The following is a 15,171-nucleotide window of genomic DNA, read 5'->3' as shown; positions in this document are numbered from 1 at the left end:
GTGATTTTAAAAGGCAAGCTTCTATGACACCTATCACATCTTTGCATTACAATAAGAGAAATGTTTCGCGTCCAACCATTTAAGTACAACCGTGCGTAGATTACACGAGGTCACGGTTTAGCCAGCTGTTTGGCCCATGAGCATCTCCAGCACTCAGAAAGTGATTTCTTTATATGATCAACAACACGTTGTTCAAGGTCTGTATAGGATCAACAATGGAACAAACCACGAGTAGCTGAGCCCTAACCGCACCCAAAATCTCCTTTTGCGAAGATGTGTTTGTTCCATTGTTTGTTTGCTTGTTTGTTTGTTTGACGATACGACAATACCACGGTTCTTGTGTTTATCAAATGGAAAAGGAAAGCGCCATTTTTTTTTTAAAAAAAACAAGGGAATACATCAAGTGGAAAGAACGATTTGCTCTTATGCCAATCTTAGTGAAAAGTGTGGATCTGGGGACCTCAAGCTTGATACTGTTGACTTTCACCCCCTTTGATTGATTTCAACCTAGAAACTCCAGATATGAACAAAGTTTGGGATGCTAAAAACATCTAAAAATCAGAATATTTCTCTGATGTCTACATAAAAATAGAATCTCATCTGTTGATAAGTTAATAAAAAAGAACTAGAAAGAGAGTGAATAGTGTTAGTTGTGTGGTTTGAAACAAACAGCTGATCATATCATGTTTGAATACCCTGTTACTAAATTTCCCTGATGTGTGCTGAGAAATGTTTTTCATTGGTGTCATGCACCAAATTCTTGCGAGATGGTTCTTGTTCCAAATAGAGACAATTATTTGATGATTGTTTTAATGAGAGCTATGTGCTAGTCTCTCTGGCTAACTAGAAATGAATATATTTTTTATAATAAAATTTGTTTTTTTTCTTAGGCTGTTGTTTATAGTACTGTCTCTTTCTTGCGACAGTGGAAGCTACTTAGCACAAATAGGATGTGAGCGGAGGTGAAGATGATGGCGTACAAGATCAAGGAGGCAGTGAATGTTCACATAGAGGCTCACCAGCGCTATCAAATTCCTGCAAGACTTCCTCCTAGGATTAGATGATTTTGTGATGCAAAGAAGTTAGTTGAGCGTTTAGGTTCATATAGATGACTGGTGTCTAGAGGGTTTATGTTTTTTAGATGGACCTGGTAAAGAGGTTTTAGATATTTACACCTATATTTGTCTGGTTGGTGTTCTGTTTTTTTAAGCTGGTAACCTCAACTAAACTTACTCTATGTTATTTTCTATAAAAAGCAGGGCAAGCCTTTGGTCTAGAAATTACCTGCAAAACCGTGATGATCAGTTGCTCCTGACAGGGGGGACCCGAGTTGAGAGATGGTACAGTCCCGGACAAAAACTTTCTAACGTAATCCTTTGGTGCTCGCTCTGTAGCAAGGAGTTGCCATGACCCCCTGCCATGGACGCGCGAAAACATGAGACCGATCTCTCAGCGTGTGTGACAAGATGGGAACATAAAGCGCAGTTGTGCTTCACGAAAACTTGGCTGCTCAGACCAGAACCATGCTAATCTCATGCATGTCTGTCGGGCTACTGCTCCTTCAGTCAAGGGAGACATGCAGTGGTCTGGACTATGGATGCAACAACACTGACAAACAATTACCAGCGAATTCAATAGTACCTACCATTTTTATCAACAAAGCTTGGTGTCCCCTTTTTTTTCTGACGATGAGAAAGATTTGAACCAATCTGATCGGCATTTCTGGAGATTTCTACTAGCTCCTTGGCAATCGGAGTCGTAATGAACCGTGGAAGAATTTGAGTGCGCTCAGATGGTAGTGGCATTGAAAGGATAAGATTTGCATATCTGAGTTGGGAACGGATTAAGGGAATAAAGGGAGGTAGTATGAGGTAGAATCGAATAACTCATGCTTGAGGTGTCAAATAAACTGATGAGATTGATGGTACTAAATATCTCATTGCTTAATGTAATAACCGTTGCAGGAGAAGCCTGGTCCACAACCAATTCAGGGAACTGACAAAACCGTGGTGGAGCCTTTTTTAGCTCCGTGATCTAAATTCTATAGGAAAAATAATTCTTTTACGATTCTATAGAGTAAACTATGTGAAGAGAATGATTTTGTAAGAGAAGTGAACTAAAAAAGGTTAATTTTTTTAGTTTTTAGCATCTAGTTTATTTTAAAAAAATCACTTCATAGAATCATTCTAGAAGCTAAAAATTATAAACAGTCATTTGACAGAACTCTCCTATTCCATTCTGTAATTCTGCTAAATATATTCTTATATTTGTGGAAGAGAGACCATAAATTCAAAGGAAAAAATACTGTGACCAATACGGCTTGTTCTTTCTAAAGCCTAGTTTGAGACGGAGATTTTTTTTTAAAAAAAATCACATAAAACAGTATAGTTCCCGACTGTGAAACTTTGAAGCCAGCGACCGGAATAATTGAATAAAGCAGGCAATTGGATAGGGAGATTCAACGAATGCTGCCAACAGGAAACCTCCAGAGGGCCCACTTCGCTGACAATGAGCCACACCGCTCTTTGCTGCGGTGAAACCGATGGCAGCGGTTAACCCTTTCCGGGAACCAAACAAACCCGCGATCCCACCCCGGCACATGAGCTTGGTTAGCAGCAGCGATTAAACACGCCCACGCGCTCACGCGAGACCTGCCCGCGACCATGGTGCCGCTGCCTCCGCCCCGCCTCATCATCACCCTCTCGCCTCTCCTTAGACACGCATCATTACACTCCGCGCTCCACTTCTTGCCGTGTCGCTTCTCCAGTCCTGTCATGTCCTCTCTCTTGCTTGCTTGCGGTGCACCGCGAGCTAGCTATATATAGCCAGCCGAGCCGGCTTCTGTTTCCCACTCCCAACAGTGAGGCGACGACAACGGCAGACGAGGCCATGAACGCCTTCTTTACGTCCCTGGCGCGCGGGCTTGACGACCTTGGCCGTGCCGGAGGACTGTCGTCGCTGCCGGCTCTGCTCCGGGCCGCGGTGCTGCTCAGGGGGCTGCACTCGCAGCTCACGCTCATGGTCGGCCAGCTCCACCTGCCGCCCGGCGGCCGATGGCTCGACGAGTACATGGACGAGACCGCGCGCCTCTGGGACGCATGCCTCGCCATCAAGCTCGGCCTCGCCGCCGTCGAGCGCTACTACGCGGCGGCCTCCTGCGCCGCCACCGCGCTGGATGATTGGCTCCAGGACCCCTCCCCTCTCTCCACTCGCCAGGTTGGTTCTTGCTGTTTTTCGTTGAAACATCATGCGATCGAGTGGTGATCAGTTGTGTCTCTGCCGTTGATGGTTTCCTTTCTTGCTCTGTTTCTTTCTCTGAAACTTTCTTGGTTCTGTTTCTTGATTGGTGCAGGTGATGAGGGCGATCTCGGCGTCGAGAAGGGAGGCGATGGCCGCGGAGGAGGAGAACCGCGCGCTCTCGGACGCGAGGATCGCGCCGCTCTCGCTGCAGCTCGACGAGCGTCTGCTGCTGCGCGGCACGGACGCCAGGCTCACCGGCTTCAACGGCTTCCGGGGGCTCCTCTACGCGCTGCACAACGCGAGCTCGCTCCTCTTGCTCATCCTCGCCTGCGGCACCGTCTCCTGCTCCTGCAGCGCCGCAGGCATCCCGTGCGCGGCGGAGGGCGCGGACGCCGGCGGCGGCTTCATGGCGTCCATCGCAATGCTGCAGCAGAGGATGGCGGAGGAGGCCGAGGACGCCGGCGCGCCGGGGATCAGGATGTGCGAGTTAAGGTGCGCGCGCGCCGCCGTGGAGGCCGCGTGCGAGGAGGTGGAGCGAACCGCCGCCGCTGGCCGCAAGTGCGAAGACGGCGGCGTCAAGGACAAGGTGGAGGAGCTGAAGGTGTGGCTGGACGTGCTCCGGACCGGCACCGAGAGCCTGGTGTGCCAACTCGATAACTTCCTCGACGACATTGTCGAGGGCAGGAAGGAGCTCTCCGACCTGTGCAGCCAATGATCGACCCGTCCGAATTCCGTCGATCATATCGCAGAGGCTCACAGTCCCGCCCTGAACGAATGAATGAATGAAGCTTGTTGCTTGCTTGATTGCATGGTAGTACAAGTAATGCTACTACTCCATAACATCGCAGCAGTACGTAATAGTGTCCCTAGCAAGCATGTTCTCTCTCTCTCTCTCTCTCTCTCTCTCTCTCTCTCTCTCTCTCGGAGAGTGATAGAGTGTCGCAGGCCATGATGATGTTCCTTTCTCGTTGTTGTGTCTGTGTCTGCCATGCAAGAAGAGACACGATAGAGATTAGAGAGAGGATGCTGAGAGAAAAGGCAAGCGAGTTGGAAGAGGCACACTAGCAGGTGCACGTCCAAAGGTTTCTTCTTGTTTGTTAGCCTGGGAAGCAGAGGGTGGCGTAGGTTGGACCTTTGCTATCACAGGGAAAAGAACGGGTGAACTTTGGTTGGGGGAAACGTAACTGGGCAATGTGGTGCACTTATCATGCCATCTACTATTTTCATTCAGCCGTTGATTATCTTATTTACCTCATATTTTTTCACTAATCCTTCAATATAAATCTCAACGTAAATATACGTCAGGATAGAGGATGCCTGCGCACCACATTACGAGATTTTCTCTTTAAACTTTGGTTTGTTCTCTCCTTACACTTTTCCTGTTTTTGCTCTCTCCTCACTTCCCCAGCTTCAACTTGAAGAGTCTTTGAATTCTTGCCAGACATCTGCATGGAAACAACATCTAACATGGTGATGGCTTTTTAAGAAACAAACCTAGCAATTAGCATCTCTCAAATGTTCACACTGGACCTGCCATAACTGACAATCTTGAGCCTAACCCCAAAGTGGTCTCCCTCTGGTTGCAAGGTGATGATTCTAGTTTACAAACTCAGATGTATGTCAAGTCATACCAGCTCATGTACTGCCAGAACCTAACCTCATTTGCCGCTTCCATCGCCGGCAAAAGCCAAGCTATCATGAACCTCCTTTCCAAACTGGAATACAAAAGCCGAGCGGCGTGTGCATTTTCAGCGCCATATCATATCCACCGATGCCACTTCGGGCGAGGCACTGTTCCCTCGTTACAAGGCTCGAAAGCAAAATGTGAAACTAAACGCCAAAGCCTCTCGCGATAGAGAAAAGTTTTTTGTTTACTTGCAGTGGCGAGCTCACTTCCGTGTAAGCCATCATTAGGGACTCCACCAACTCAAGAATAGGGGGGCGAAAAGGGGTTGGCCGGTTGGGCTTCAGATTCCTTGTACCCCTGCCCTCGGCGAGGAAAGCGACGCCGAGGCGTAGAAATCTACGGGCGGGAGGGCAGGTTCAGGGAGATGGATGAACGACGCAGCACATGGGCACTGCGAAAACATTGTGGCGCCTCCGTCTTTTGGCGTTTCTCCGGTTGGACCGATGTCCCAAGAAGCAGCAGATGGTCGCGATGATTGAAGTGCTTCTGGAACGGCAGCTGGACTGGGCTTTCTGCTGCGCATTGAAAGAAAGGACCTTTGCGTTGTTGGCTTTGCCGGCCTTGCCTTCGTCGATGGACCGATGCCGCGCCATCATTTCCTTGGAGGAAGAAATGGAGCAGCAGATGCGATGCCCATGGATCGGCAGCAACTCAAGCAGATCATGGCCGAAACGAAAAAGGAGCGTAGTGCCACGGTAGAGGCTCAAGTCCGGAGAAACAAACGGCCTGCATCAGTCAAACGGGAGGTGAGAGCTGATAACCTCCAGGCCGCAACGGACTCGCATCCTCTGATTTGCTCTGATAAAACTAGAGGTATTACAGTAAGTCGTGAGTGCATAAATAGTAAAGTGCAGTTTATTACTGTAGCAACCCGATGTAGTAGTTACTGTACCCGAAATGCTGTTGGAAAGGGTGCTGAAGCAGTAAAATCTTAACGAACGCGCAAACATGAACTGCAAAATACTGTAGCACCTCTGACTTTGCTTGGCAAAGTTAGAGGATGTCCGGCCGCAACTGGAATTAGCGTCTATGCTAGCTACCAATTTTTCATGATGATTTCCCACCCCCCCCCCCCCCCCACAACGAACACAGGAGCCTCATGATGTTAGCAGCTGAAAGACAGTTATTGACATCCATGTCACTATGTCAGTTCTTCGACTACGAGTGCCGCAACTGGAATTAGCGTCTATGCTAGCTACCAATTTTTCATGATGATTCCCCCCCCCCCCCCCCCCACAACGAACACAGGAGCCTCATGATGTTAGCAGCTGAAAGACAGTTATTGACATCCATGTCACTATGTCAGTTCTTCGACTACGAGTGCACGCTGAAATGTCTTCTCCTAGTCAGACAGTGAACACATACAGGCATAGATTTGATAAAGCATTCCACAGTCATAAAAATGAGATGATAAAATAGAAAAAGTCTAAATACTAATATCCATGAGTAACTTTGAAGCCATATATAGCTGATGTATACAAGTCCTACTTACCATTCTATTTCCCTTGATCAACCGGGTCGGAAATGTAAAAACACGCAGCTCAAAGGCTCAGTATTTCAAATGGCCGAAACAGATTGTACGCCCCAATATAGTTTGCCACATTCCATCGTATATAATTAACAAGAGATCAGATGGTTAAGCTTATTCAGCCTGGACAACCACAGGTTCCAAAAGGCAGCACGAATTCTGTTGTAGGGTGACAAGAAGAAAATATCTCCTATAATAATTCGTCATACCAAGGTTCACTCCATGCATAATTCGCAACTTGGGCAGTAAACTGTACATATTTGCTTGAATAAAGTCCCAAGACCAATTACCAAATAAAAAAAAAATTCTCTCCTAATCTTCTGCAGTTGAAAGATATAGTCCATAGTGTTGTCTAATCAGCAGGGCAATGTTGCTGATAAATTTGGACAATCCCAACTATGATATATATGCACATTCAAGCATCAAAACCTGGCATCGCAAACTGTGATGCAAATGCCTCAACCTGATTACCGAGTTCTATAATATCCTTATTGTTCTGTAGGCCTCTTCGGAATTCCTTTTGCAGCTTCCCATGTTCTTTCAGAGCATTGCTAGCAATCTGTGTCGCCCTGATGAGGAAGTCTGCGATCACCTCAAAGTCATCCTCCAAGCAACCTCTGGTAGTCATTGCAGGTGTTCCTGCAGCAACATGATAATAAGCAGCAGTACAAAGATTCTTATATTTATACACGAAGGGGGTGTTTGATATATTTCTGTGTAATATCCCTAATCTATAAGAGGTTTATTGCATATTGCCACATGTACATATGTATATATACTGGTATTAGGATCACATATGTATATATACTGGTCTTAGGATCTCCAAGGAATAGAAATTGCTATCACTAACATGGTATTAGAGCTAGTTTTTTTTAATGCCGCAACTCATCCTAATCTATCCTACTATCCTTCGATCGGTTGGTACAGTTCATCTACAGTAGCTTCCTCTCATAAGCCGATCGATTGTAGCTTCTCCATCACCGGTTGAATCAGCCTGTTGTCTACTGCGCCTCTCCCTCCAGCTCGGTCAGCTCGATCTCGGACTGCACTGCCAGTTCGCACGCCCTCCCACGTGCCGCCGTCGGTCTCCTATCTCCCACCGCTCGTTGGTCCGCGTGCCCTCCCGTGCGCCGGCTCCAACCTCCCACGCCCATAACCCACGCGTCGTCGCCGCCGCCGCCCAGCACCCCCCCCCCTCCACGCACCGCCGTCAGCCTCCTCCGCCAGCTCCCACCCGTCAGCTCTCCTCTCGATGCCGAATCCGCACCGAGCTACTCCGCTTCGGCCTCTCCAGCGCGCCGTCGGATCCCCTTGGGTCGATCCGCCCTCAGCCCTGCCCGCCCATGCACTGGTCTCCCTGCCCTGGCCATCCACCCGCTGTCTGGCTCTTCACCAGCCAATCTCCTCTGTCGGAAGCCGACAACCTTTCTCGCCCTCGTGGTTGTGTTTTGAGCGGCTCTGCAACGGAGCCGTTTTGTAACACAACCGGAGCATATATATATATATATATATATATATATATATATATATATATATATATATATATATATATATATATATAGCAAAAAAAACATTACAGTAGCTTGTCATCGCTTGCCACGCTCACGTTTTTGCTCGCCGCTTTTCTGCACTCTCACCGTCGACCGCAGCTCTCCTTTGCGCTCTCGCCATCGACCGTCGCTCCCCTTTACGCTCTCGCCATCGACCGTCGCTCCCTATTACGCTCTCGCCGTCGTTCATCACCTCTTCAGGATGTCAAGCACTGTTTCAATTCCTCAGTGCTCTGTGATCTTTGATGGTGCTAACTACTAGGACTTTGCGCAGCATATGCGCGTCCACATGCATGAGCTTCGTCTTTGGAGTGTTCTCTGTAGCGACATAACTTGTCCACCTTCCTTGAGCTTCCAACGGAGCCCATGCAACTGACTATTAATAAAGGAGACAAAACAACTATTGACATCGCCACAACTGCTTACGAGAAGGTTGTTTCCTCCTATCAGGAAGCTTTGGAGTTGTACCGTGATGGATGATGATGCTCGTGCTGCGTTACGTCTATTCTGATTGCTAATGTGGAGCACAGGTTTTCTAAGGTTGTTGAGTTCTCTACTGCCTTTCAAATGTAAACTCATCTTTGTCAGACCTATGAGTCATCTGGAGATGCTCTTTATTTGTCCGTTGTTCGTCAAGAGTAGTCTCTTCAATAGGGTGATGCCACATTTGATGCATTCTATGCTCTGATGTTGGATGTGTGGTGTCAGTTGGACTCTCTTTCTATTGTTGGTTGCCACTCCTGCAAGTGATGCTTGGATATGCGTGCTACACGTGATTTTTGACGCCTCTACGAGTTCCTGACTCGCCTTCGTCCGTAGTTTGAGCAGCGACAGGCTCGGCTGCTTGCACGACATCCTCATGTCATGCTTGTGGAGGCTCTTACGGTGTTGCGCTCAAAGGAGACTTGTATGCGTGATTCTGGACTACTGCCACTTCCTTCAGTGTTGGCTGTTCGTCCAATTGTTGCGCCTACATCTTCGACTACACCATCGTCTACTCCTCTTGTGACTCCTTTGCCACCTGCAGCAAGAAGGGCTATGTTGAGGCGAATTGCTACCGGAAGAACCATCTTCGACGTTGCTCCAGTGCTTCTACCTCGGCTACCTCTTGGACTACCTCTTCGACTAACACTCAGCAGGAGATTGTGATGCTGCTTTGTCGCCTGGTTACTACTTCTGGCTCTGCACCGATAGGTTTTGCTAGCTCTTCTACTCTCTCTTCTGTCACTGAGAGATTATTTTCTATGCAGTCAGGTACGTCTCCTTGGATTCTTGACTCAAAGGCATCTTTTCATATGACGGTGCTCTGGTTGGTACTGATTTGTAATATCCTCAATTTATAAGGGGTTTCTTGCATACTATCACCTATACATATGTATATATACTGGCCCAGAGTCTCTAGGGAATACCAGTTGCTATTCCTAACAGGGATACTACATGACTAAACGGAATGTCAAAAGTTGGAAGAACTAACCAATCCGGACACCCCCAGGGGATATTGAGCCATTATCTCCGTAAATTGGTATTTTGTTGATAGATATGTGGCATGCCTCACAGACCTTTTCGAAGATCTTGCCTGTCCAAATTTGAGGTGCAACATCATAAGCCATATGCATCACCACTTCACATAAAATATAAGCAAAAATAAATACAGACATTACACTGAGCTTTAAAAAAGGCATACCGTTTGGATCTTGCGTATGATCATATAAGAAGATCATACTGTTCATACCAAAAGAAATATTTCAGTAGGCAATCAATAACGGAAAATAGCAGGCAGAATTATACCTGTCAAGCCAAGAGTTCTGAGGTCCCAAAGTACCAAGTGATTATCTGTGCCACCAGTAACCAATCTGCATTTTCTTCTGAGCAAGGCTGATGCCAAAGCCTGAGCATTTTTCTTGACTTGTTGAATGTACGCTTTATATTCAGGAGTTGCTACCTGCTTCAGAGTTATTGCCAAGGCAGCAATATGATTATTATGGGGCCCTCCTTGCATTGAAGGGAAAACAGCAAAATTTATCCTATCCTCAAAGTCGTAATCATTTTCATCCCCTTGAGAGAGAGATCCAGCTCGTCTCCTTAAATTTTTCCCTTTCCTGAAAAATATTATACCACCTCTAGGACCCCTTAGATTCTTATGAGTAGTTGACGTAACAACATCACAGTTGTAGAAGGGACTACGACATTCCTACAAAAGCAACAATAACCATCAGTAAACAGTACTGCTCAGTGACCAATGCATGATCATCTCATAAGAGTCAAAAGTACTAAATACAGCAAGGAACAAACAAGAACACTCTTCTAATCATATAAGAAGATCAAGGGCATTGAACTAGCAAGTGTAAATGTCACATAAGCAAAATGAAATAACATACAATATTTGGACAGTCATAATGGAAGTTAAAATTGATATCACCTCCAAGTAAAGAACAAGAACACATGAGCTAACTGCTTTGTTCAATATCAGCATGATTTGCATCACCTGGAACAACTATAAGTACCATTGCTAATGCCAATAAAGCAATGCTTATCTCTTAAGCTCTTTCAGGCATGCTACAAGTGTGTGTGTTGGGGGTCGAGGGGGATAGGTCTTACAACCTAAGGATATTATCAATTCTGGATGTTCGATACTGAACAACCACATGGTCTTGCCCAACTTTGTATGATGTTACGATTATAATGAATCAGAAAAACACAGGAGTTAAAGCACTATCTGCTATGCCGAAGCAAAATAAAATGCTTGTTGGTTGTATAGCTCTTTTTGTTGTAAAAATGTAGAACAGATAATTGTGCTATTGACAGATAAAAGCACGAAGTTGAATTGGATTAGGCTTCTCCAGAAAAAGTTGCAACGATAAATAATACAATACACCAATCGTGATTCATCACTGACAGGCAGATTCAAAAACACCTTAGCTTGGCTTATCCTTTGGATTAAATTACAAGAGCATTTCCAACTTAGACAAACTAAAACAAGAGTTAATAGGCCCCCACTAAAAGCATCTTCATCTTTCCATTAATGGATGATTGGCCAAACTCGTTCTCATTCAGGTGACAGCAGACATATCAAGGACTAAGAGCAAACTAAGAACCACACATAACCAGAAATGTTACTTTGCGCAGTCAGACATCAACTTCGAACTACAGTACCGACCTAACCAGTAGAACAGATACTACGATCATGCATTGAGTGGCTTAAAAATAATTTCTGCTGAAAAAGGTAGCAACAGCCATGGACAAAAGGGAAACCGTGCAACTCTGAAAATTAACAATAACTTCTGTCATTATGAATAGATATTTACTAGGGTGAAACCAATGTTACACGTACACGGGTGCGGATGTTAGAGTCTGACTCAGGTATAGGTGTCCGATTCGGCAAATTCTAAAAAACAGGACTCGGTATATAGGAAGTCTTTTTTTACCCCTAGGTGTACATACTCCCCCTCTAATGGGGGTTTGGAAAGAAGTATGTACATCTTAAAAAGTAATATATACACATCAAAAAAACATATATTCCACTTATAAAGTATATAAATCTCAAAAAATAATATATACTTTAGCTATAACGAGATCACACACACTGTGTATAATACATATATATTGTATATATATTATGCGTCTAGACTCAATTCTAGTTACTGTATGCCTCCCTCCCCCTGTGACAATCTAAAAAATATTGAATTTACAATCCACGAGACAAGGAGTTACAACCAAACGTAAATAAAAAAAAAATTGAGTTGCGATTGCGTTATGAATAAACGTAACTTCTAACGAATTCCTTACCTAATGATGTACAATATAAGGAAGACGATTGTAATCGTAGTACAATCTAAAACGTAACTCTTGTTCTATTTTATTCTACACCCCGGCCCAACACAGCACAACCCAACTCGCCAGCCCCGCACGCACCCGTGTGCCGCCATGTGTCCCAGTGGCATGCGCGCACACGCTGCTTGTTCTGCACTCGTGAGCCACGCCACGTGTTCCTGCGCCTGCACCCGCTCACCTGTGCGTGCACCACACATCCCTGCGCGCCACTCGCTCCTGTGTTGCGCGCCACGTGTCATGTAGTTCGTACTCCAATAACGTTCAGTAATTTAGTAGGAGCCTTGTAGTTGCTCAGTAGTGTTCAGTAGTTTAATAGTTCAGTAGTACTCAGTAGTTTAGCAGTCTAATAGTGCTAATAGTTTAGCTGTTCAGTAGTTTCAAGCCATAGAAAAATTGTTCAGTAGTGTCAATAGTCGTCAGTAGTCTGTGTTAGTAGTATCAGTTGTTTGTTCAACAGTGTCAATAGTTTTGGCCAGCAGTTTACTCAATAGTATCAGTAGTATCAATAGTTTGTTCAATAGTGTATGTAGTTTATGTTTAGTAGTGTCTGTAGTTGTTCAGTTGTTCTAAATTATAGTAAATTTTGTTCAATAATTTGTGTTAGTAGTTGTCAGTAGTATCAATAATTTGGTTCAGTAGTGTTAATAGTTTTTTTTCAGTAGTTCTCAATAGTTGGTCACGCTCCTAGTTACCAGTAGTTGAGCATGGGGGGTGTGTGTTGGGCGAGGACACGTGGCGCGTGAGCACGCAGTTATGGCTGCTCGCGTCACGTGGCGCGCATTAGTTGTTCGCGGGTGGGCTAGGCTTGGGGGATGCTATGGCGGGGTAGGCTGAGCTCTATTCTAGCACTATCGTGTGTGTATATATATTAATTGTAACTCGTTAGCTTCTCGTGTTGCAATTATGTACTTCTAGACGTGCGGTTGTAACTGGTCTATCTAACGGATTGTAACTGATAGTTTTTTGAGTTGTAACTAGGGGTGGCACAACAATAATTAGAGTTGAGCCTAGGCGCAGAACAAACTCGTCGTGTGTGTGGAATTCAAATTAGAGAAAATATGTTGTGCAACTAATTTTGCATTGCAGCTACTATTTTTTCACAATCATGACTGATCCACATAAATCCACAAGCAAATGCATCACATGTTTAATAAGAAAAAGAAAAGAAAAGAAAAATGGAATAACGGATTAGATGAGTTATTGGGCAGCCATTTTATGACCCATCCAGCCCATCTACATCTACTTGCCCTAACCCCTCCCGAGTCACCCACTCACTCACCCAGCAGCCGCCACCCGCCACCTCTCCTCCCTCTTGCCCTAGCCGTCGCCTCCTCCTGTCCCTCCCCCCCTCCGCCGCCGTCTCCTCCTCTCCCTAGCTTTGGACACGGCCATGGTGCGTCGGATGCGTGTCACACCGCGTTCGGTGCGTGTCGACGTGGCAAAAAAATTTCGGACTCACGAGTCCCGGTAACACTAGGTGAAACTCTAGCCCTCTTGATTGAGAAAGTAGTCTCCAATAAACAGAGGAACTTGTGGTTCACATCTTATACAAGGTAGCTTGATAAATATTTGATGCACCTAAAAAAACATTGAATGCAGTGAACGATTGCTCTGCAGTCTGCAAGAGTGAGAAAGCTTGTGAATTAAGCTCTTTAGCACTAGTATTTACTCCTAGTTCTAAGGAATCAGCACAAAACAACCTAGTTTTTCATCTAGACTCTTACCTTTTGCCCACATTGTTCAAGCAAAGATACAGCCAAACTAACCACAAGACAAGGCAACCCAGATGGTGAGAAAATCCAGAAACCTTTAGACACCATGGTTCAAGGACAGCTGGCAGCTAGCTTGCAATTTAAGTTCTTTGGCAATAGTATCTACTCCTACTTCCAAGCAAGGAACACAGGTATACAACACTATATCTCTATAGTACTTTAACGTACACTGTTCAGCAAGATACAATCAACAAACTAACCATACTGAAAAAATGGCTCAATAGTGGTCATGTACCTTTGCTGCGACAAGCCCACTGATATGTGCCATGTCGCACATAAGCACTGCACCGCATTTATCAGCAATCAACCTCATTCGAACGAAGTCCCACTCCCTGGGGTACGAGCTTCCACCACAGATGAGAATTTTGGGGTGGAAATCCATCGCGCGCTCCTCAAGCTTGTCATAATCAATATACCCAGTCTGTGGATTCACCTTGTATGACAAGCTCTCGAAGAAAATAGAGGCGCCTGACACCTTCTTACCACTCGGCGTATAGTACCCGTGGCTAACATGACCACCGGACGGCGGCTCCAGCCCCATGATGCGGTCTTTGGGTTGAAGGAGCCCTGTGTAGACAGCAAAATTGGCGGATGTGCAGGAGTACGGCTGGACGTTGACGCCCCAGCGGGCGGGGTCGAGACCGAAGGCAGCGAGGGCGCGCTCGTGGCAGAGCCGCTCGATGGCGTCGATGTGCTGGTTCCCGCCGTAGTAGCGAGCACCCGGGAGCCCCTCGGAGTACTTATTGGTGAGGTGGCTGCCGAGCGCGTCGAGCACCGCGCGGCAGACGAAATTCTCCGACGCTATGAGCTCGATACCCCGCACCTGGCGGTCCAGCTCGCGCTCCATCAGCGCGTGCACGTCCGCGTCGGCCTCCGCCAGCGACTGATTGCCCCAGGAGCGGACCGCGGCGCGGCGGGCCTCCAGATCCGCGCCGCCGAACTCACCCGTCGCCTGCCGCTTCGCGGGGCGGAGCGCTGCGGACGAGGACGAGCAGGAGGACGTCTCATCGAACAGCGGCAGAGGCGCGGCGACCGCGTGCACGCGGGCGTGGGCGTGCGAGAAACCGTGAGAGTGGAGGCCGAGCGACAGGTCCGAGGATTCGGGCCGCGAGAGATCCATGCCTTCCACCCGAACTCCCCAACCGATCGGCGCGAAATCACAAACCCTAGCTAGCTAATTCGTCAACAATAACAACCGGCACAACAGCAGGAGCGGAGGCGGGCAGCGCAGGAGGAAGTGTAAGCGGCGGAGGCAACGAGAGGCGATGCAGCGGCGGAGGCAACGAGAGGCCTTGAGGATCAATCGGGGTTTGGAATCGGGAAGCACGGGACGGGACGTTGGAATTGGGGAGGCGGAGGCTGGTAGCGTGGTAACCGCGCAGTGTTACCTGTACGGTGCTAAAGTGCTCTGTTCTACGGTTACTGTTTATCCCGTCGGTAGTACTCCACTGTTTCGTTTTAGCCATTCAACTGTTCCTAAATATAAATCATTCTTAAACTTTTATGTACTTTTTTCTATTTTATTCTCTTCTTACCATTGTTTAATAAATACTACCACTCTCA

At 46.5% G+C, this 15,171-nt stretch overlaps 2 protein-coding genes across 4 annotated transcripts; one reads left to right on the top strand and one right to left on the bottom strand.

The window, feature by feature from the left end:
• Positions 1–2,625: 2,625 nt before the first annotated feature.
• On the top strand, positions 2,626–4,041 carry LOC133890623 (uncharacterized). Its single transcript, XM_062331092.1, has 2 exons — positions 2,626–3,216; positions 3,353–4,041. The coding sequence occupies exons 1-2, from the start codon at positions 2,890–2,892 to the stop codon at positions 3,953–3,955; spliced, it is 930 nt and encodes a 309-aa protein (XP_062187076.1). The 5' UTR covers positions 2,626–2,889; the 3' UTR covers positions 3,956–4,041.
• Positions 4,042–6,625: 2,584 nt separating this feature from the next.
• LOC133925504 (serine hydroxymethyltransferase 7-like) lies at positions 6,626–15,033 on the bottom strand. Of its 3 annotated transcripts, none has more exons than XM_062371412.1 (4): positions 13,844–15,031; positions 9,794–10,196; positions 9,480–9,581; positions 6,626–7,094 (listed from the first exon to the last, which is right to left on the bottom strand). In XM_062371412.1, exons 1-4 carry the CDS (start codon positions 14,726–14,728, stop codon positions 6,871–6,873), a joined length of 1,614 nt encoding a protein of 537 aa, XP_062227396.1. In that variant the 5' UTR covers positions 14,729–15,031; the 3' UTR covers positions 6,626–6,870. The 3 variants fall into 3 exon arrangements, with proteins under 3 accessions (XP_062227396.1, XP_062227402.1, XP_062227406.1); XM_062371422.1 differs by lacking the exon at positions 6,626–7,094 and adding an exon at positions 9,690–9,727 and having other exon boundaries at positions 9,484–9,581; positions 13,844–15,033; XM_062371418.1 differs by lacking the exon at positions 9,480–9,581 and having other exon boundaries at positions 13,844–15,033.
• Between the last annotated feature and the right edge of the window lie 138 nt (positions 15,034–15,171).

Source organism: Phragmites australis, chromosome 1 (assembly GCF_958298935.1).
Source record: "Phragmites australis chromosome 1, lpPhrAust1.1, whole genome shotgun sequence".
Taxonomy (NCBI): Eukaryota; Viridiplantae; Streptophyta; class Magnoliopsida; order Poales; family Poaceae; genus Phragmites; species Phragmites australis.
This window is presented reverse-complemented; position numbering and strand designations above follow the sequence as displayed.

Excerpts from the sequence above, each read along its gene's own strand:
- LOC133890623 (XM_062331092.1), top strand. The coding sequence starts at position 2,890 with ATGAACGCCTTCTTTACGTCCCTGGCGCGCGGGCTTGACGACCTTGGC. Across the intron at positions 3,217-3,352 it reads CCCCTCTCTCCACTCGCCAG|GTGATGAGGGCGATCTCGGC; the intron begins GTTGGTTCTTGC and ends TGATTGGTGCAG.
- LOC133925504 (XM_062371412.1), bottom strand. The coding sequence starts at position 14,728 with ATGGATCTCTCGCGGCCCGAATCCTCGGACCTGTCGCTCGGCCTCCAC. Across the intron at positions 10,197-13,843 it reads GTGGGCTTGTCGCAGCAAAG|GAATGTCGTAGTCCCTTCTA; the intron begins GTACATGACCAC and ends TTGCTTTTGTAG. Across the intron at positions 9,582-9,793 it reads CAGAACTCTTGGCTTGACAG|GCAAGATCTTCGAAAAGGTC; the intron begins GTATAATTCTGC and ends AAATTTGGACAG.